This window comes from Gymnoscopelus microlampas (genome assembly GCF_963454915.1).
Source record: "Gymnoscopelus microlampas genome assembly, chromosome: 11".
Taxonomy (NCBI): Eukaryota; Metazoa; Chordata; class Actinopteri; order Myctophiformes; family Myctophidae; genus Gymnoscopelus; species Gymnoscopelus microlampas.
This window is the reverse complement of record NC_139948.1, coordinates 52,248,070-52,272,711: the sequence shown is the minus strand read 5'-3', so window position 1 is coordinate 52,272,711 and position 24,642 is coordinate 52,248,070. Positions and strand designations below refer to the sequence as shown.

Here is a 24,642-nt window from a genome sequence, read left to right as displayed (position 1 = left end):
CATAGCGCGGCACTCGGTGCGGCACTCGGTGCTATGAGCTTATTGAACTGTCAAAAATAGTAGATGTGCAAGCTCACCAGTGGGGCACAAAGTGATGCGCTGTGAGCTTGTACTGTAGATCTGCTATTTTTGAGAACCACTGTTCTAAATCCTAAAGTTTTCTGAAAAACCCATGTTGCTATATATATTTTTTTATTTTTTATTTAAAAAAAAATAGCAGATCTACAATGAACTTGTAGATCTTCTATTTTTGAATAGCCAAAGGAACCTAAAATGACACTTGATTTGACCTGATTTCAATGTCTTAACAATTCCCCCAGACAGACACACACACACACACACACACACACACACACACACACACACACACACACACACACACACACACACACACACCCCTCCTGTACCTTGTGAGAAGCCCAGAGCTCCGTAGACGCCCAGCCTCATCTCCCTGTAGGGCTGTGTTCCATTGACCACGGGGTCGTCCGTCCACAGGCTGAGCCAGTAGTTGGAGAAGAGCGAGGCACTGTGGTGAACGATGAACAGGAACAGACTGATGAAGGACAGCAGCACGCCGATGGCCTTCATGTACTCCCAGAACACCGCCAGCTTCACCTGGTGGTAGAGACACATAAGTACAACATAACTGTTAGGATTTTTAGAAGATATTTATAGAATCCCCCCTACAAGCTCGTAGTGCGGCACTCGGTGCCGCACTACGAGCTTGTAGATCTGTTATTTTTTTAATAGCCGGGTTGGGGAGGTGGAAGGTCATGGTCCTGTGATCACATACTGTATATCTTGGCTGTCGGGCGCAAACCTCCTATCTCCGTTTTTCTACTTTTTGTTTTTTTCTTTAATAAATCAGTGCTATTGAACACCCTTTATGTCTGTGTGTGGGATTTACAGATTTTGAACCAATGAAAAGTATTAAAAATCACACCCTGTGTGAAGTGAGTGGTGCCTTTGATGAGCCCCGTATTGACCCCCGTATTGATGTTGTCATCAATGTTTGTGGACAAACATAGAAAACAGACTAGAAAATGTGCTCCTCGGAGCACAAGTCTCCAGCACTTACCCTATCTTTAACCATAGTTTTCTAGAAATGTTCTGATTCTTAGATTAGAACATCTAAGGATTAGAACATGTTAGCTTGGCTAACATGTTCTAATCAGCCAAGCTAACATGTCCAACGTTAGCTTGGCTGATGGCACTGATGTCACTTTTGAAACATGTAAACAATGTTTCGAAGTGACACACCTATTTATAGGGCTCTATTTCGTCATGCGTCTCGCTAGCCAATCAAAGCACACCCTTTCAACATATTGTCACGTGATGCTTGACCAATGTTAGCTTGGTGGACACACGGACATACATACATACATACATACATACATACGGACACACAGACAAAGCCACGTATAGGAGTGGTTGCCTTCGGCACCACTCAAAAAAGCACTTATGACTAAACCTCCTAACTCCACTGGATCCTCAAACTGTCGTTTAAACCTCCTAACTCCAACTCAGGTTTTTTTTCTCCATCTGACTTAGTCATTCTAATCAATGATGGACAAATGTGTAAACCAGGGGTCTTCAACGTTTTCAGGCCAGGGACCCCCTTAGTTGAGAGAGAGATGAAGCAGGGACCCCCTCTATATTGTATAAAATTGTGCTGCAGATTCAACTTTTTTTGTTTACTTGGTCTGCTTTTTTCCCCCTCTACACCAAACACCTCTTAGCCAAAAATAGCAGATCTACAAGCTCACAACGCCTCGCGCTGTGAGGCGTTGTGAGCTTGTAGATCGGCTATTTTTAGCTAAAGTTCTCCTCAGAAAAGGGATGCTAGGGTTCAAGTGGTTAAGGTAAAAAAAAAATCATATCACACAAAGATTTGGCGGACCCCCTGTAGTAACTCTGAGGACCCTCTAGGGGTCCCGGACCCCCTGTTGAAGACCCCTGGTCTTCAACTATCTCCACATTAATGGTGAAAAACTCCATTTGAGCTGTACTTGGGTAAAGTGATGATAATACAAGGACACAGTCAAGTATCTGACAATGTATAAAGTCATCATACAAACTTTGATGAGGCAGTGTTGTGTTGTTTTAAAAACATGTTGTTTAGTTTTTTTCATTTCCTAAAAAGTTAATATTTTGCACATAATTGGTTTCTGCCCGACAACAGAGATATGAAATACAGTATTTCTAAAATGAATGGTTACGTTGGTTATACGGGTCTATGTGAACATTTTAATATTCAGATATGAACAAACAGATGTGGAAAGCAGACACTAACTGGCCATGATGACACTCACTGTTATGGTTACATTATTGTCACATCTAGTGTGTGTGTGTGTGTGTGTGTGTGTGTGTGTGTGTGTGTGTGTGTGTGTGTGTGCACACACAATACCTGAATAACAGAAATAATAGCAGTTGTTATTAGGACTGGGTATCGCCTACAACCTCACAATAGATACGTATCACGATACAGAGGCCATAATACGATATGTATCACGATACCATATAATGCATCCTTAGCCTTGCTAAACTAATGGCCTATGTCATTGTTTTTAAGTTTTTCAGGAAAAATAAAAAACCTATCCAAAACAAAACTATATGATATTTCTTAATCATTTCACCCAAAACGTTTATAACAAGTTATGACTATTTAAATATAAATAACACTGTCTGTCAGTTATGTAACATAAGACATTTAAATAGGTTTAAATAGGATTACATCTGACTTAGGCCAAAAAAAACAGCAAAAAAAATTAATAATGGCCTAAATCAGTAAATAATTTGGCTTAAGTCACAAAACCATGTGACTTAGGACAAAAACAAAGCTTATTTTGTCCTAAGTCACACTAGGGAGTTAGGCCATTATACTAAAAGGGCGTGAACAGCATGATCCTTTTCAATTAGGAGTTGGGCCATTTTTTTGTCAGTGTCATGAGGAGCTGATTTAGGCAAAAATATCATTTTCCTCAAAAAATGACTTAGGCCATTATTAGCAAGGTGACGATATTAAGGCATATTTGGCTTATTAGCCAGGGATCCTTTAATTTAACATATCAAACAGAGCAAAAGTCCTATGTTAGTCCTATGTTACTGTATGTATAGACTATGTATTATGTGTTGCTAGCATAATGAAGGTTGAATGTTACTGTATCTAGATTGCGGTGGGTCAGGGGACAGAATTCACAAGGTGCTGCTCATATAGTTGAAAATCCCTTTTTTTTAACAAGCACTAAAGTTACTGAGACATGACATGTCTGGAAACGTGTTATTATGAAGATGTTGTAGCAAAGCTAATGGAACTAAATGCTATCAGCTAGCTATGATCGGTTTACCCCGGGACTGCATCTCACACGGTTATGACGCTATGACGATGACACAATCTGTCCACAGACATGAAGACAGAACACACACACACACACACACACACACACACACACACACACACACACACACACACACACACACACACACACACACACACACACACACACACACACACACACACACACACACACACACACACACACACACACACACACAGATTTGTAAAACGGTGTGAAAGGATTACCCCCTTACTTACTACTGCTCTGTTAACAATTAGCACACAATGTGTGCACAATGCATAAATGCGTAAGATTAAAGGTCCATTTGGTTACATTTTATGCTCTCAAGAGTTAAATTATTGTTAAACATCTGCATGACTTAATTAAAGAAGTGTTAATTTGATCAACGTTTGCCTGTTATCTCTCCTATTGATACCAACATCAATACAGCATGGATGGACTTGTGGACACAATCACATCCAACGACAACAAATGATTCTAAGTCTTGGTTCTGAGAGGCTAAAATGTCATAAAACGGTGATGAATCCGTGGCTCAAATGCCCAATAAATAATGAACCTTGATATGAAAAAGGGTTGAAAAAGCACTGCTTTAGAGGAAGACAAAGAGAAAGACATGGTCCGACTCTTATGGAATCATCCACAATGACCTGAGATAAGTGTAATCCATGCACTTACTTTCCCCGTGTTGGCCTTGTCAGCCTCCATCAGCTTCCCCACCTCCTCGTTCTTGGCCTTCTTCCCCAGAACCTCGTCTTCTCCTCCTCCGCTCTTCTGAGCCAGTTTGGTGGAACTGCCGCTGTTCTGCACGCCTTGACTGTCAGGGAGGAGGTTCACATGATGGAACATTTACACTTCTATGTGTCGTAGAGCATTGGTTCTCAAAGTGGGGTCCGGGGACCCCTAGGGGTCCTTCGGGGGGTTGTTCCAGGGGGTCCCCAGCAAAATGAATTAATATTTTTAATTCTATACTTTGGCTATTCAAAAATAGCAGATCTACAAGCTCATAGCGCGTCACTTCGAGCCACGCTATGAGCTTGTAGATCTGCTATTTTTGAAAAATTGAAGATTTGTGCAAATCTTTGAACATTATTTAAAAAAAAAGCGATTTAAAAAAAAAAACAAATGATTTGCTTCAGGGGGTCCCTGGAACAAACACTTTTTCGGATGGGGGTCTGTGGCCAAATACATATCATTTTGTGGTTCTTGACGTGAAGAACTTTGAGAACTACTGTTATAGACAGGGGTGCACATAACTTTTTAGGTCTGGTACGCAGAAGAGCACCTGGACATGTGACTTGGTGTGCATGGCGCCCGTCCCGTTTTGTCAAGGGGGGGGTTCAGCCCGGACAGTTTTGTCAACGGGGGGGGGTCAGCCCGGACAGTTTTGTCAACGGGGGGGGGTCAGCCCGGACAGTTTTGTCAACGGGGGGGGGGGGGGGGGGGGGGGCATATTTTGCACCATTACGGAGCGTTCATCATCGGTGACGAGTGCCTCTAACAGCCGCTGCTGGCTGCGTGCACGCAGCGAGGCAATGCGAGGCGATGCGAGGCGACGCGAGTCATATCTCTACCCCTGTGCCTAATGGCTGTACATGGGGCCGACGGGTGCTTTAGAGTGATTGTGTGAGTGTGGCTTCAGGAAGTAAATTCCTAGCCTCGATCTCCAGGCTTTTATTTTTTAGTTTTGCTAAAAAATAAAAGCTTGGAAATTCCTGTCCCAGCTGTTGGTGCGCAAAAGCGCCTCGCGTCGCCTGATGTGGTGCGCATTTTTTATTTTGGGTGCGCATGCGCACCTGCGCACCAGTTATGTGCACCCCTGATTATATAAAGTGAACTGGTCTGTTATTATATAAAGTGAACTGGTCTGTTATTATATAAAGTGAACTGGTCTGTTATAATATAAAGTGAATTGGTCTGTTATAATATAAAGTGAACTGGTCTGTTATAATATAAAGTGAACTGGTCTGTTATAATATAAAGTGAATTGGTCTGTTATTATATAAAGTGAACTGGTCTGTTATAATATAAAGTGAACTGGTCTGTTATAATATAAAGTGAATTGGTCTGTTATTATATAAAGTGAACTGGTCTGTTATAATATAAAGTGAACTGGTCTGTTATTATATAAAGTGAACTGGTCTGTTATTATATAAAGTGAACTGGTCTGTTATTATATAAAGTGAACTGGTCTGTTATAATATAAAGTGAACTGGTCTGTTATAATATAAAGTGAATTGGTCTGTTATTATATAAAGTGAACTGGTCTGTTATAATATAAAGTGAACTGGTCTGTTATAATATAAAGTGAACTGGTCTGTTATTATATAAAGTGAACTGGTCTGTTATAATATAAAGTGAATTGGTCTGTTATAATATAAAGTGAACTGGTCTGTTATAATATAAAGTGAACTGGTCTGTTATAATATAAAGTGAATTGGTCTGTTATAATATAAAGTGAACTGGTCTGTTATAATATAAAGTGAACTGGTCTGTTATAATATAAAGTGAATTGGTCTGTTATTATATAAAGTGAACTGGTCTGTTATAATATAAAGTGAACTGGTCTGTTATAATATAAAGTGAACTGGTCTGTTATTATATAAAGTGAACTGGTCTGTTATTATATAAAGTGAACTGGTCTGTTATAATATAAAGTGAATTGGTCTGTTATAATATAAAGTGAACTGGTCTGTTATAATATAAAGTGAATTGGTCTGTTATTATATAAAGTGAACTGGTCTGTTATAATATAAAGTGAACTGGTCTGTTATAATATAAAGTGAACTGGTCTGTTATTATATAAAGTGAACTGGTCTGTTATTATATAAAGTGAACTGGTCTGTTATTATATAAAGTGAATTGGTCTGTTATTATATAAAGTGAATTGGTCTGTTATTATATAAAGTGAACTGGTCTGTTATTATATAAAGTGAACTGGTCTGTTATAATATAAAGTGAACTGGTCTGTTATTATATAAAGTGAATTGGTCTGTTATTATATAAAGTGAATTGGTCTGTTATTATATAAAGTGAACTGGTCTGTTATAATATAAAGTGAACTGGTCTGTTATTATATAAAGTGAATTGGTCTGTTATAATATAAAGTGAATTGGTCTGTTATAATATAAAGTGAACTGGTCTGTTATTATATAAAGTGAACTGGTCTGTTATTATATAAAGTGAATTGGTCTGTTATAATATAAAGTGAATTGGTCTGTTATAATATAAAGTGAATTGGTCTGTTATTATATAAAGTGAACTGGTCTGTTATTATATAAAGTGAATTGGTCTGTTATTATATAAAGTGAATTGGTCTGTTATTATATAAAGTGAACTGGTCTGTTATAATATAAAGTGAATTGGTCTGTTATAATATAAAGTGAACTGGTCTGTTATTATATAAAGTGAACTGGTCTGTTATTATATAAAGTGAATTGGTCTGTTATAATATAAAGTGAACTGGTCTGTTATAATATAAAGTGAACTGGTCTGTTATTATATAAAGTGAACTGGTCTGTTATTATATAAAGTGAACTGGTCTGTTATTATATAAAGTGAATTGGTCTGTTATTATATAAAGTGAATTGGTCTGTTATTATATAAAGTGAACTGGTCTGTTATTATATAAAGTGAACTGGTCTGTTATTATATAAAGTGAACTGGTCTGTTATAATATAAAGTGAACTGGTCTGTTATAATATAAAGTGAACTGGTCTGTTATAATATAAAGTGAACTGGTCTGTTATAATATAAAGTGAACTGGTCTGTTATAATATAAAGTGAACTGGTCTGTTATTATATAAAGTGAACTGGTCTGTTATTATATAAAGTGAACTGGTCTGTTATTATATAAAGTGAATTGGTCTGTTATAATATAAAGTGAATTGGTCTGTTATAATATAAAGTGAATTGGTCTGTTATAATATAAAGTGAACTGGTCTGTTATTATATTAAGTGAACTGGTCTGTTATTATATAAAGTGAACTGGTCTGTTATTATATAAAGTGAACTGGTCTGTTATAATATAAAGTGAACTGGTCTGTTATAATATAAAGTGAACTGGTCTGTTATAATATAAAGTGAACTGGTCTGTTATAATATAAAGTGAACTGGTCTGTTATAATATAAAGTGAACTGGTCTGTTATAATATAAAGTGAACTGGTCTGTTATAATATAAAGTGAACTGGTCTGTTATAATATAAAGTGAACTGGTCTGTTATTATATAAAGTGAACTGGTCTGTTATAATATAAAGTGAACTGGTCTGTTATAATATAAAGTGAACTGGTCTGTTATAATATAAAGTGAACTGGTCTGTTATAATATAAAGTGAACTGGTCTGTTATAATATAAAGTGAATTGGTCTGTTATAATATAAAGTGAACTGGTCTGTTATAATATAAAGTGAACTGGTCTGTTATAATATAAAGTGAACTGGTCTGTTATTATATAAAGTGAACTGGTCTGTTATAATATAAAGTGAACTGGTCTGTTATTATATAAAGTGAACTGGTCTGTTATAATATAAAGTGAATTGGTCTGTTATAATATAAAGTGAACTGGTCTGTTATTATATAAAGTGAACTGGTCTGTTATAATATAAAGTGAATTGGTCTGTTATTATATAAAGTGAACTGGTCTGTTATTATATAAAGTGAACTGGTCTGTTATAATATAAAGTGAATTGGTCTGTTATAATATAAAGTGGTCTGTTATAATATAAAGTGAACTGGTCTGTTATTATATAAAGTGAACTGGTCTGTTATTATATAAAGTGAACTGGTCTGTTATTATATAAAGTGAACTGGTCTGTTATAATATAAAGTGAACTGGTCTGTTATAATATAAAGTGAACTGGTCTGTTATAATATAAAGTGAACTGGTCTGTTATAATATAAAGTGAACTGGTCTGTTATAATATAAAGTGAACTGGTCTGTTATAATATAAAGTGAACTGGTCTGTTATAATATAAAGTGAACTGGTCTGTTATAATATAAAGTGAACTGGTCTGTTATTATATAAAGTGAACTGGTCTGTTATAATATAAAGTGAACTGGTCTGTTATAATATAAAGTGAACTGGTCTGTTATAATATAAAGTGAACTGGTCTGTTATAATATAAAGTGAACTGGTCTGTTATAATATAAAGTGAATTGGTCTGTTATTATATAAAGTGAACTGGTCTGTTATAATATAAAGTGAATTGGTCTGTTATAATATAAAGTGAACTGGTCTGTTATTATATAAAGTGAACTGGTCTGTTATAATATAAAGTGAACTGGTCTGTTATAATATAAAGTGAACTGGTCTGTTATAATATAAAGTGAACTGGTCTGTTATAATATAAAGTGAACTGGTCTGTTGGCATGTTATCAACAATGTGTTTGTGATTCAGACACTCACCCAATGACAGCAGCAGGACCTCCGTTCTCCATTCCTTTCTTTGGTCCAGAAGCTAAAGGAAATGGAGAACAGTGAGATCAGCACTTGATTATATATATATGTGTGTGTGTGTGTGTGTATGTGTGTGCGTGTGCGTGTGCGTGCGTGCGTGCGTGCGTGCGTGCGTGCGTATGTGTGTGTGTGTGTGTGTGTGTGTGTGTGTGTGTGTGTGTGTGTGTGTGTGTGTGTGTGTGTGTGTGTGTGTGCGTGTGTGTGTGTGTATAGGCGTATTCAAACAACACCACCATGCTGGTTTTCTTCCCAAAAGGTCAAACTGTTAGTTGAACAGATGAGCTTCAGACAGAACACACACAGCACACCAGTACAACAGATCCTAGCAGGAGTCACACTACTTTGATGTAGAACAACAACAACATGGCAACCAGTGGGTACGTTTTATGTGAACACTAGTAACAATTATTATTATTACTATTATAATTATCATTATTACTACGACTACTACTGCTATTATAAATGACAGTCTAAAGGTCTTAACAGACAGGGAGCGGTGGACAAGAGATCAAAACCCCTCCTCGCTGAGCTACAACAAAGAGCCACACATGGAGCTTCAAGCAGCAGCAGCACTATGGGGTAGGGCTGGTACATTAATATGCCTTAAATATGGGGAAATAATGTCCTCACTGATGCTCAACGTAGTCAACTCACTCTGTGCCTAAGCAAAGCTGTGGATTTCTTAAAGGTATAGTTCACCTCCAAAACTGACCAGCAGTGGTTCCGGTAGGAGACACAAAGAGTCTCCTTTGTGTCTCCTACCGGTCCGCTGGTCATCAAACTATTGTCTTAGGAATGAGACAAAAACAAAAACAAATATCCATTAATTCAAGTCCACATGGGGTGAGTAATAGATAGAAAAAAAGTATTTTTTTGGGTGAACTATCCCTTTAAGAATCAGAATCAGCTGATGCTTTATTGTCACATCCCAGGTTTACTGAAGTAAAAAAAGTGGGTGAAGTTCCCATCGTATCGTTATTTCCATAGAAAAAACAAGAAAGGGAAGAAGAGCAAGGGGGAAAGGAGATCAAACAAGAGGAAAAAAACAAAAACAAGTTATCAAGTTATTCAAAATGTGGAGTTTAAAGCAAAGGGGAACATATAGCCTTTCCCTTCCCAGGACATTAGGATTCTAAAAAATGCCACAATTGTTGCATCAACAAAAAAATCATTATCAACAGGTTTTTTCCTTCTTTTGTTTTAGATAATGTAGACTGAATGGTACTGCTTACAGTGAGCATCAGTGAGGACCCATACTACAAGGAGATACAGTGCCTTGCAAAAGTATTCACCCCCCTTGGCTGTTTACCTATTTTGTTACATTACAACCTGTAATTTAAATGTTTTTTAATCAGAATTTTATTTGATGAATCTGCACGAAATAGTCTTAGTTTTGAAATGAAATGAGAAATATATATATAAAAAAAGGATTTAAAAAAATAAAGAACTGATAATTGGCATGTGCATATGTATTCACCCCCTTTGTTATGAAGCCCCTAAACATTTCTGGTGCAACCAATTACCTTCAGAAGTCACATAATTAGTGAAATGAGTCAGGGTTGGGTTATAAAAAAAAAATCCAAATATTTGATGATCCCCAGGAGCACCATCAAATCCATCATAATCAAATGAAAAGAACATGGCACCACAACAAACCTGCCAAGAGAGGGCCGCCCACCAAAACTCACGGACCGGGCAAGGAGGGCATTTTTAGGAGGAATTCCCTAAAGGGAAATTTTTAGGGGCTTCATAACAAAGGGGGTGAATACATATGCACATGCCAATTATCAGTTCTTTATTTAAAAAAAAAAACTAAGACTATTTCGTGCAGATTCATCAAATAAAATTCTGATTAAAAAAACATTTAAATTACAGGTTGTAATGTTACAAAATAGGTAAACAGCCAAGGGGGGTGAATACTTTTGCAAGGCACTGTAAGGTTGAATAAATGGCAAAAAAAAAGGGCACAACAATAAAATAAAATGGCTGACATGCAAATACATGCTGTTTTGGCTGTAATGGCTGTATATGCACTTAAAGTAAGTATCTTGCTTTCCTTGTCATTTTTACCCGTTTATAGTCACAGAGCTGAGCTTGAGTGAAGCACATTACATCTCTAGATATACAACCAGTGGTGGTCCAAAAAAAACAACCTTACAAACAACAACATGTTGCCCCTGTGGGGGGTGTAGGTTGTTTTATTTATTGAATAAAGGCCAGGACAACATTATATAATGTGTGCGGACATTACCCTACAATACCCCCACATGAACCCTACACCAAGACTCTGCCCACGCAGGCTGATTAGTAATCCATTCCTGCTGGTACCTTCATGCACGTACCAAAGCACCACAGAGGAAACAAGACGAGGACATGTTTCCACTGATTGTCAGACAACATAATGTGTTTTCTCGTTGTGTGGAGTGCAGTCAGTGGTCATTTCGTCGACTTAAAACTATGACGAAAAAAAATTAGTCGACTACCTTTTTTCCACAAAAAACTAAATAAAACTAAATACAAACTAAGCTATGATGACTAAACTAAAAATACAGACTAAACTATGACTAAATAAACTGACAACTGCATCAACAAATAAAAAAACTAGAAGAAAATCTTAGGGAGGGAGATCCAGTAGAACTAAGACAAGCCATGTTATTCTTGGTTGCGAACAGGTGTCCGAAAATAGCCGATCTACAAGCAATTATATTCAAAAGACGCAGAGCAGTTTTTTTATTTTTTTTATTTAAATAATTTTCAAAACCCAAGATATCGTGATCTGAAGATTTGCTGCTCCATTCACTTCTTGTTTAACTTATTATTATTATTTTGTTTTACTTTAAAAAAATTGCTAGCACAGTATGAACATATTTTTTTATTTCATTGGCACTGAGAGTTAAGACCGGGAACGCATCTGTGTGTGTCATTTTAAGATTTCTTTGGCTATTCAAAAAAGCAGATCTACAAGCTCATAGCACGGCACCGAGTGCCGTGCTATGAGCTTGTAGATCTGCTAATTTGTTTAATTCTTGACAAAAAATGTTGCAAATCTTTGAATATAATATATATTTTTGAAGCGAACGATGTTAACTCCACGCTGGTAGATCTGCTATTTTTGAATAGCCAAAGTAATAAAATAAGGTGGTTACACAGATGCGTTCCTGGTTTTAATGGGTTAAACTAACTGGTTTACTCCAGAGGCACAGAACACTCTAAAAACATGTTTTTTCTCCACATGCTACCTTATGCAAAGCTCCACAAGACGAGTAAACACACTGTGATGTCTGAGGTCAGATATTACGTCCCCCCTAACGGACCAATGAACACAACAACCAGCCAAACCTTCATCTCTCTCCTCCTCCTCCTCCTCCTCCTCATCCTCCCTTCCCTCTTCTGAATGAAGGGCAGACCAGAGGAGAAAGACACAACACGGGGGGGTTGACACAAAGAGAAAGACAGACACATGGACAGTTGGACACATGTAAAGAAGACAAACACGGAGCAATAAATCATAACACAGGCTGGAGAGAACAGGAAGAAGACGGGGCTGAAGAACACGGGGGGATGAGTTGTTGAGTTCTAAAGACAGAAATCTGGCCGATCTACACGGTCACAGCATTTTTTCTGTTCTGGCCCCACAGTGGTGGAATGAACTCCCCACTGATGTCAGGACAGCAGAGTCACTGATGTCAGGACAGCAGAGTCACTGATGTCAGGACAGCAGAGTCACTGATGTCAGGACAGCAGAGTCACTGATGTCAGGACAGCAGAGTCACTGATGTCAGGACAGCAGAGTCACTGATGTCAGGACAGCAGAGGCACTGATGTCAGGACAGCAGAGACACTGATGTCAGGACAGCAGAGGCACTGATGTCAGGACAGCAGAGTCACTGATGTCAGGACAGCAGAGACACTGATGTCAGGACAGCAGAGTCACTGATGTCAGGACAGCAGAGGCACTGATGTCAGGACAGCAGAGTCACTGATGTCAGGACAGCAGAGGCACTGATATCAGGACAGCAGAGTCACTGATGTCAGGACAGCAGAGTCACTGATGTCAGGACAGCAGAGGCACTGATATCAGGACAGCAGAGGCACTGATGTCAGGACAGCAGAGACACTGATGTCAGGACAGCAGAGGCACTGATATCAGGACAGCAGAGTCACTGATGTCAGGACAGCAGAGACACTGATGTCAGGACAGCAGAGTCACTGATGTCAGGACAGCAGAGTCACTGATGTCAGGACAGCAGAGTCACTGATGTCAGGACAGCAGAGTCACTGATGTCAGGACAGCAGAGACACTGATGTCAGGACAGAAGAGTCACTGATGTCAGGACAGCAGAGTCACTGCCCATCTTTCACCGCAGGCTGAAAACCCACCTCTTCAGGAAACACTACCCTTCCTCTTTGCCTTGCCTACTTGTTGTTAACTAGTTGTACAAACTCTTGTTTTATTGTTGTATTGGATCTTGTTTATTCAATACACTTATTTGATTTTGTTGTGTCTCATCTGTTTAAGAAAGTAGGAAGCTGATATATTGCACTTTTACCTTAGCACTAGGTATACTCTTAGTTGCTTGTTTTAGCAGAAAATGTACTTAAGACTTCTGGTGATTAGTAGTTTCCTACCTATGTTGAATGCACTTACTGTAAGTTGCTTAGGATAAAAGCGTCTGCTAAATGACTGTAATGTAATCTAATGTAACAACATAAATGATTTGATTGTTTTTTATGCACCGAGTGCTGTGCTATGAGCTTGTAGATCTGATATTTTTGGAAAAATCGTGGAACTTTTGCGCAAATCTTTGAATATATATATATTTTTAAAGCGAACATTTGTAACTCAAATCTTTGCTTCTGGGGGGATTTATATTTTGGCCGCGGACCCCCCATCCGAAAATATTTTGTTCCAGGGACCCCCTGGAAGCAAAGATTTGAGTATGCACATGACACAGGACTGTTTCATATTACGCCAGCAGGGGGCAGCGACGTCTCACATGTAGAAGCAAACGAGGAGGAGGCAACGTTGCCATGTTTGATATAAGTCAGCTCTGAGATGCTGAGAGGTCGGATGGAGGACGACAACGTTCACGGTGAAATAAAATGAGACGTAAAAGATGACAAGGATCACGACCAAACCAGATAGACAGCAGAGTGATGAGGCCAACACCTTGGCCCCATCACTCTGTGGACCATTTATAACCAATTAAAACCAGGAAAGGATCCAAATATGTTCTTTTTTTAAAAACATAAATCTTCTCTTGTGGGGGCTGGGGGTCCCTGGCTCAAGACCTTTTTAATACTTCTAAAATTAAAATGATAAATTAACTAATAATAAGACCATTACTACGTCAAAAGTAACCAACAAACTATACTATAAAGAAATGGTCAAACATTGGCCAAATTGTCAATTATTACCTAAGAAAGAGGCAAAAACTGCAGATCTACAAGCTCACAACGCCTCGCATTGTGAGGCGTTGTGAGCTTGTAGATCTGCTATTTTCACAATATTTATCTGTGGAACAGAGTCAACCAAGAGTCAGTTAACCAATTAAAACCGGCAAAGCATCCCCCCCCCCCCCCCCCCCCCCACACATTTTTTTTTAACACACATCTTCTCTTATGGGGGTCCCTGGCTCAAAACTTTTTCAGATGGGGGTCCGGGCCTCCGGGGGGGGGGCAAATTGTCAAATATTACATATGAAAGACAGATCTTAGCAGATCTACGAGGCATTGTGAGGTGTTGTGAGCTTGTAGATCGGCTATTTTCACAATATGTATCTGTGCAACAGAGTCAAACTAAATGTAACGCCTCAAATCCTACAATTGCTTGTGAGGGTCGGGGGTCCCAAGTTCTAAAAGTATTATTTTGGGGGGTCACAGCCTGAAACGAGTGTGAAGCCTTGCTCTACTCCGCACGGACATCCCGCATTTTATTTGATTTGTATTTACATGGTCAGTGTGACTGAACGTTTCACATGTGATCCTACTGTGTTTGGCCAGGTGTAATGCAGAGGTGGAAAGTAACTAAGTACTGTACTTAACTACAATTTTGAGTTACTTTTTACTTTACTAGAGTATTTCCTATTTGCATTACTTTTAGTTCTACTCTAGAGGCAAATGTTGCACTTTTACTCCACTATAATTATTTTAAAACTTTAGTTACTAGTTACTTTGCAGATATAAATTATGATGTTATAAAACACACATTAACCACTTCAGCCCTGTTTTATACCTAGGCTGTTTGAAAATAGACGATCTACAAGCTCTGTAGATCTGCTATTTTCAAACATTAGTACTTTTACTTTTGGTACTTTTAGTATATTTTGCTGCCAATACTTTTGTGCTTTTACTCAAGTAACATTTTGAACACAGGCCTTAATAACTTTGTAACAGAGTGTTTTTATATGGTGGTATTGCTACTTTTAACTGAAGTAAAAATATCTTGAGTACTTGTAGCGTGCGCTGCGGTCTCACTTGAGTCGTCGTCGCCCTGCTCAGCGTTAGCGTAGGTGTGCAGGAACTCGGCGAAGGCCCCCTCCCTGGCCATCAGCTCCAGGTAGGAGCCCATCTCCGTGATCTCGCCCTCCACCATCACCAGGATGAGGTCCACCTGGGGCAGGTAGCTCAGGCCGTGGGTCACCAGCACGCGCGTCTGTGGAGGAGGACCACAACGTCACGTTAGAAAACACACACATTCATCACACCCCAGATTAAAAGCAAACAAATTAAGAACTAGAAAAAGTGCTCCTCGGAGCACAAGTCTCCGCCAGCAGACTTGTGTTGTGTCTATGTAAGTGTCCTATCCGTCCTGTCTATGTAAGTGTCCTATCCGTCCTGTCTATGTAAGTGTCCTATCCGTCCTGTCTATGTAAGTGTCCTATCCGTCCTGTCTATGTAAGTGTCCTATCCGTCCTGTCTATGTAAGTGTCCTATCTGTCCTGTCTATGTAAGTGTCCTATCCGTCCTGTCTATGTAAGTGTCCTATCCGTCCTGTCTATGTAAGTGTCCTATCTGTCCTGTCTATGTAAGTGTCCTATCCGTCCTGTCTGTGTAAGTGTCCTATCTGTCCTGTCTGTGTAAGTGTCCTATCTGTCCTGTCTGTGTAAGTGTCCTATCTGTCCTGTCTGTGTAAGTGTCCTATCTGTCCTGTCTGTGTAAGTGTCCTATCCGTCCTGTCTGTGTAAGTGTCCTATCCGTCCTGTCTGTGTAAGTGTCCTATCCAATTGTTACAGTATCCGCCATTTCTCATCCATTTCGTGATTATTCCTGTCTTACCTCACTTTGAAAGAGGCACAGACTCTTTCAAAGTGACACATGTATTTATAGGCCGCTATACGTCACTAGCCAATCAGATCACACTATTTCACCGTATTGTCACGTGTCACGTGAGGCTTGACCAATGTTAGCTTGACATGTGGAAAGTGAAAACAATGTCTCCTGGCGGAGACAATCAACAGCCTTGCTGGAGAAACTGCGGAAACATTGACTCCAATCATACACACGTCTTCTGGAGCTGTACGAGAATCCAGCCTTTTTGGGAAACTCTGCACTCAACAATATGTGAGGTTTTAGGCTATGACATTCCCCGTTCTTGTCTTGTAATGTATTTGGGTTATATGGAGGGAACGGTACATCCAGGAGACTGTTATCGAGCCAAAATCCTCCTAGCGGCTGGGAAAAAGGCTATCACCAGGAACTGGCTCAAGACTGACACACCGGACTATAAAAAGTGGAGAAATATAGTGGACAATATTCAGGACATGGAAAAATTAACATTCAAACTGAAAATAAGGGAAGATCTCTATGAAAAACGATGGGAAAAATGGATAATATATATAATCCAAAGAGAAGGGATGTGATGATGTAAGAAAATAAGGTTAATGTGCACCCCCACAAAGGTCAATATATGTCATTTATTTTATTTATATTCTTATTCTTTATTTTATTTTATTTTTGTGTTTGTCTAAGTACATGTGAATGTCTGTTTTATGATTTGATTTGTTTTGTTTTATTTGATAAAGTGATAAATGTAACTGTTTTGATGTATCCTCAATAAAAACAAAGTTATAAAAAAAAAGAAAACACACACATTATACCACGTCTTCACACACGCGTCTGTGGAGGACCACACGTCACGTTAGATTTGGGCTTCTCAAAGTGGGTGCCATGGCACTATAGGGTGCCTTGACGCAACTAAAAATGGGACTGGTCTTCAAAATTGTAAATGCATCAGATTTGCCCGAAATGCCCCCCATACCCGCATATCTGTATAAATACCTCCAAAAAGTTAGTGACACCCACAGTCACGAAACTAGAGGGAGCGTTAACAACAATCTGGAACCACCCACCCATAAAACAAACGGCCTAGAGCACGGCCACCAAGGTATGAAACAGTCTAACCCCATCCCTCAAAAAATGCAGTTTGCTGGGCTCATTTAAAACAGCCATAAAAACTCATCTTTCTGGAGGCCATAAGAGGAGCTAGTACCAGTTTCCTGGTAGACAGACGACCCCCCCCTCCCCTTTTTTGTATATATATATATATATATACATACCGGTATTTATTTATTTTTTTCATGCTTTTTTTGTACATAGTGGTATTTTTTCACTGTATTTGTATGATGATATTTGAACTGTTTGGTTGCTACTATATATGTCTATGAAATTAATTCAAGGACCCCAACGGAAACAAGCCCGCAAGGACTTTTTTGGCCGGACCTTTTAGACAAAAGTATTATAAATGTAACTGTGTTGTTTTACATTCTTTTGCCTAATAAAAATGTCAATCAATCAATTGACGCAAGTCCAGGGGTGCCTCAGAATACTTTGATAATACTTGGAATTTATCAATGTCACTTCAGTTTAATCACTTTAGACCCTCTATATACTTAGTAAAACAGACCTGAGTTAAACTGTACTTGATGCGTTCTTTTTCAGCCTACAGTACACCAAGTCTCTTCACCAAAAATAGCAGATCTACAAGCTGTACTTGATGCGTTCTTTTTCAGCCTACAGTACACCAAGTCTCTTCACCAAAAATAGCAGATCTACAAGCTCACAACGCGTCACGTTGTGACGCGTTGTGAGCTCATAGATCTGGTATTTTTGGTGAATGTTCACCCCAGAATAGGAATGGAATTTCAGTGGTCAAACGCCAAGTATAAAAGTCATTCTCAGTCTGTCGTAATGGAAACAAATATTCTCTCCAATTGTCCTCGTGACATACTGTATCTTTGGGTAAAAGATGTACATATTAAGTCCTGTTAATACGACAAAAGGTGCTAACTATAAAATAACAATGTCATTCAGGTGTGCCGTGGATGAAAAAGTTATTTACAGGGGTGACCTGAGGCAAACATGTTTGAGAATCACTGCGTTAGAAAACACACACATTATTATACCACGTGTTCACATACTGTATAGACAAAGTGCAGGAATCCTGGAACACGTCTCTGTCATTTTAGATTTCTTTGGGCCATTCGAAAATAGCAGATCTACAAGCTCATAGCGCGGCACCGAGTGTCGCGCTATGAGCTTGTAAATCTGCTATTTTTTTTTTTATCGTGAACATTTGTGCAAATCTTTGTATATAATATATTTTTAAGCGAACATTTGTAACTCATATCTTTGCTTCTGGGGTTTCTACAAATGTCTTCTAAATACTGACTTTTTTTTTTGGCTATAATAGCAGTGGTTCTCAAAACTTTTTCATGTCAAGGACCCCCAAAATGTTATGTATTTGGCCGCGGACCCCCATCTCAAAATATTTTGTTCCAGGGACCCCCAGCCAGAAGTAAAGATTTGAGTTACAAATGTTCGCTTAAAAAATATGTAGATATTGAAAGTTTTGCACGTATTTTCAAGATTTTCCAAAAATAGCAGATCTACAAGCTCATAGCTCTCCGCGCTATGAGCTTGTAGATCTGCTATTTTTGAATAGCCCAAAGTATAAAATAATGGTTAAAGTGGTTAAAATCTAAAATGACAGATGCTGTCCTGGTGGGTTAAACAGCTTATCAGACACCATGTCCACACATAGGGGCCTGTATGTCCACCAAGACGTTCTTTTTTTTCCTGACCACAGCGTGAATCGTTTACAACGCCCACGTTTTTGGACATACACTTGCAGCTTGGCGTGGCGTAGCGCTGAGCATTTATTTTGCCCCATGGCGCGTTTACGTGAGACGTTTTTATCTTGCTTGAAGCTTTGAGCTTGAACTTTCAGCGTATGGAAGCGATTTTAGGTGATTTTAGGGTGAGCGCCTTGGCGTGTTCAGCCAGGGAGAGAGTCGGCAGTGGAAACGGCCCCCAACTTACCCTCTATCAGCAAACAGACACCCCCACACCCCCCCAACACACACACACACACACACACACACACACACACACACACACACACACACACACTTTATCAGTGATCAGAGCAAACACACTTACAAGTGTTATCATCCATCACACATGCTGTGAGCAGAACATGGGTCAGTTATACCACCTCTCTGTCAAACATGGAGTTTACATAACTGACCTAGTTATGGTCATAACTGACCTAGTTATGGTCATAACTGACCTAGTTAGGGGTGTGCCGATACACTAATTTCACGAAACGATACGATACGATATTTGGCTCACAACTTCGATACGATACACACTTTTTTAATGAAAATATATGGGGGAGAAAAAAAAGCAAATGCAAACAAATAATTCTGTTTTTGCATTATTCAGACATGCAAACTTGTAGCTTTTCAGCTACAATAGCCGTTTTGAATCCAAATAGGGCAATAGTGTGACACCTGACCCGAAAAAACAACATGTTGTCACCCTTTTTTTTTTTTTTTTCAAAACGATATTTTTTTCCCCCAAAACGATACATATCGTCACGAAAACGTGAGTTTTCTCCTAAACCTAGTTATGGTCAAAATACAAGTGAACATAGTTGAACACCTTGCTAGTAGAATCCTCTGACCACCGTTATTTACCGCTGAGAGGTTTGGTGTAGAGGTTTGGTGTAGAGGTTTGGTGTAGAGGGGGAAAGGAGCAGATCAAGTACTAAGACAGTAAACCTTTAATTTACACAACGCTGATTATAGTCAATGAAGCTATCTATGATATCTATGAAAAAAGTTTACATTTTATACAATATGTAGTGGGGGGGGTCCCTGCTTCATATGTCTCTCAGCTAGGGGGTCCTTGGCCTGAAAAACGTTGAACTACAGTATAAGCCACCTCCTCACCCGGTCCTTGAGCAGGCCCTGTGGGCCCACCACCTTGTCAAATATGTGTTTCCCCACGTGGGCGTCGACGGCGGACAGTGGGTCGTCCAGCAGATAGACGGAGCAGTCACAGTACACGGCCCGGGCCAGGCTCACCCTCTGCTTCTGACCGCCTGATAGGTTCACTCCCTGAGAGGGAGTGAGGGAGGGAGAGAGAGAGGGAGGGAGGGGGAGAGAGACAAGGAGAGAGACAGACAGAGAGACAAGAGAGATTTATTTTGAGCAATTGTGGCCTCTAATGACATGACCAAAACCAGGGACGGCAGGTTGAAAGTGGTTAACCCATTGAGACCTGAAGCCGATTCTACATGTCTCCTAAATCTCAACAGTATTCTGAAAAACCTATGTTTCTATATCAGTGGTGCTCAATCTTTTTCATGTCAAGGACCCCCAAAATTATATGTATTTGGCCGCTACTAAATATACTAAATATATTGACAATTTCGTCAACAAATAAGAACTAGACTAAAATGTTAGTGGAGAAGAGAACTAAGACAAGTCATCATGGGTGCGCGTGGGTGTCACAGACCGAAAATAGCTGATCTACAATCTCACAACGCGTCGCAGCGTCTCTTCCTCATGTACACATGCTGTACTTGTGTAACAGTAGAATGTAACAGTAGGTAACAGCCACCTCTACCACGCAGCTAGTAGTCCAACCCATTGATAATCAATAAGGAACACAAGCAGCTGTTATCCACTTTAAACATGGTATCCTATTTTGGGTTGTGAGCTCGTAGATCGGCTATGTTCGGCATGCAGCTAAGTGAAAATCATTTCGACGCCATCAAGGCACCGCCAAAAATCTATTTCAGTCGACTAAATCAACTGTAGATTTAGTCGACTAAAACCAGACTAAAAGTACAACCTTTCAGGTGACTAAAATATGACTAAAACTAAATCAAAACTCGCTGTCAAAAACAACACTATCACAGAGTTAAGGTCCTTACACACACCGGGGGTGATTTTTTTTATGCGAATAATACGTTTTTTTTTAAAAACCTTATAAAGTCAATGCAAGCTTCCACGGAGCTTATTCGGAACGAGACCGAATAACCGAATAATTACATTACACACCGAATAATGGCCGGTGTGTAATGACCATCAGAGTCCTTGAAAATAAAAAAAATAAAGTCTGATAACCACTGGGTCTAAATGTTTCCTCGTTGTGCGTACAGTAAGTACAGTATGTACAGCAGTGGTTCTCAAACTTTTTCATGTCAAGGACCCCCAAATTCACACTTATTAGCCCGCGGACCCCCATTTGAAAAGATATGCCTCAGGGACCCCCATAAGAGAAGATTTTTTCAGCTCTAGCAGTGATTCTCAACCATTTTAATTTCAAGGACCCCCAGTTTGACATGCATTAGAGGCAACGGACCCCCATTTAATGGAATTTCTATCTCTGGGACGCCAATTTAAATAGCAAAATCAATGTTAATTTAACTCTGAGAGTGTACAAATGGAACCAAATGGACCCGTTAGGGTCCATTTGGTTCCATTTATACACTCTCAGAGTTACAGACCCATAAGGGTCCATTTGGTTCATAAAATCATTTAGCTGGGGACCCCCTGGAACTCCCTCAAGGACCCCTGGGGGTCCCCGGACCCCACTTTGAGAACCAAGGATGTACAGTATGTGTACAGTACCTTCTCCCCGATCTCCGTGTTGTCTCCTGCGGGCAGGATCTCCAGGTCAGGCAGCAGGGCACAGGCCTCCACCACACACTGGTACCATCTCTCCTTCCTGTCCTGTCCGAACATGATGTTGTCCTTCAGGGTGTCGTTCTGGATCCATGGCTGCTGAGGCACGTAGGCCACGGAACCCTGGAGAACCACACACAACCACACACAAACACACAGAGAACCACACACAACCACACACAACCACACACAACCACACAGAACCACACAGAACCACACACAGAACCACACACACAACCACACACAACCACACACAACCACACACAACCACACACAACCACACACAACCACACACACACACACACAACCACACACACACACACACACAACCACACACCAACACACACAACCACACACAACCACACACAACCACACAGAGAACCACACACAACCACACACAACCACACACAACCACACACAACCACACACAACCACACACAACCACACACAACCACACACAACCACACACAACCACACACAACCACACACAACCACACACAACCACACACACACACACAACCACACACACACACACAACCACACACCAACCACACACAACCACACACAACCACACACAACCACACATAACCACACACAACCACACACAACCACACACAACCACACACAACCACACACAACCACACACACAACCACACACAACCACACATAACCACACAGAACCACACACAACCACACACACAACCACACACAACCACACAGAACCACACACAACCACACACAACCACACACAACCACACACAACCACACACAACCACACACAACCACACACACAACCACACACAACCACACAGAACCACACACAACCACACACACAACCACACACAACCACACAGAACCACACACAACCACACACACAACCACACACAACCACACAGAACCACACACAACCACACACAACCACACACAACCACACAGAACCACACACAGAACCACACACAACCACACGCAACCACACACAACCACACAGAACCACACAGAACCACACAGAACCACACACAACCACACACAACCACACACAACCACACACAACCACACAGAACCACACACAACCACACACAACCACACACAACCACACACAACCACACACAACCACACACAACCACACAGAACCACACACAACCACACACAACCACACACAAACACACACAACCACACACAACCACACACAACCACACAGAGAACCACACAGAACCACACAGAGCCACACAGAACCACACACAAACACACAAAACCACACACAACCACACACAACCACACACAACCACATACAACCACACACAACCATACAGAACCACACAGAACCACACACAACCACACACAACCACACACAACCACACACAACCACACACAACCACACACAACCACATACAACCACACACAACCATACAGAACCACACAGAACCACACACAACCACACACAAACACACAGAACCACACACAACCACACACAACCACACACAACCACACACAAACACACACACACAAACACACACAACCACACACAACCACACACAAACACACAGAACCACACAGAACCACACACAACCACACACAAACACACACAAACACACAGAACCACACACAAACACACACAACCACACACAACCACACACAACCACACACACACAACCACACACAACCACACACACACACAACCACACACAACCACACACAACCACACAGAACCACACACAAACACACACAACCACACACACACACACACACACACACACACACACACACACACACAACCACACACAACCACACACAACCACACACAACCACACAGAACCACACAGAACCACATACAACCACACACAAACACACAGAACCACACACAACCACACACAACCACACACAACCACACACAACCATACAGAACCACACAGAACCACATACAACCACACACAACCATACAGAACCACACAGAACCATACAGAACCACACACAACCACACAGAACCACACACAACCACACACAACCACACAGAACCACACACAAACACACACAAACACACACAACCACACAGAACCACACACAACCACACACAACCACACACAACCACACACAACCACACAGAACCACACACAACCACACACAAACACACACAACCACACACAACCACAACCACACACAACCACACAGAACCACACACAACCACACAGAACCACACACAACCACACACAACCACACACAAACACACAGAACCACACAGAACCACAACCTTAATAATGTAGTCAACACACACCAGAAACAAACCCAATAGAGAACAAACAGAACGAGAACAAACTTAACCAATTGGCTATTTCTTTTTTAATCATGAAAATGTGTCGACTAAACATCATAAGATTTCAGTCGACTAAATCTACAGTTGATTTAGTCGACTGAAATAGATTTTTGGCGGTGCCTTGATCATCCGAAATGATTATCCCTTAAGCTGCACGTCGAACATAGTCGATCTACAAGCTCACAACGTTTCCATTTTTGGAAGCATGTAATGGCCCAAAATAAGATGCCACGTTTAAAGTGGATAAGAGCTGCTCCTGTTCCTTATTGATTATCAATGGGTTGGACTACTAGCTGCATGGTAGAGGTGGATGTTACATACTGTTACATTCTACTTTTACAGCATGTCTACATGAGGAGGAGAGAGAACGAGAGTGCATGTGTGTGTGAGAGAGAGCGAGAGAGAGACCTTGACAGACACTGTCCCGTCTAGTTTCTCCATCTCTCCCAGCAGAGCAGAGAGCAGAGAAGACTTTCCAGATCCTACATGTCCAACCACCGCTACCAGAGAGCCTTCTGGGATGGACACGTTCAACCTGACACA

The 24,642-nt window shown here is 40.3% G+C and overlaps 1 protein-coding gene across 2 annotated transcripts in view; it reads right to left on the bottom strand.

Moving 5' to 3' along the window:
* Positions 1-24,642, bottom strand: part of LOC311056089 (multidrug resistance-associated protein 1-like) — a 100,769-nt gene that overhangs the window by 13,444 nt on the left and 62,683 nt on the right. For both annotated transcript variants that reach the window (XM_084072466.1, XM_084072467.1), the window contains 7 exons: positions 24,508-24,634; positions 21,738-21,914; positions 20,049-20,216; positions 15,292-15,469; positions 8,764-8,815; positions 4,035-4,173; positions 408-615 (listed from right to left, as the gene is read on the bottom strand). In XM_084072466.1, coding sequence (XP_083928592.1) covers positions 408-615; positions 4,035-4,173; positions 8,764-8,815; positions 15,292-15,469; positions 20,049-20,216; positions 21,738-21,914; positions 24,508-24,634 — 1,049 coding nt within the window. The remainder of the gene's footprint in view (positions 1-407; positions 616-4,034; positions 4,174-8,763; positions 8,816-15,291; positions 15,470-20,048; positions 20,217-21,737; positions 21,915-24,507; positions 24,635-24,642) is intronic.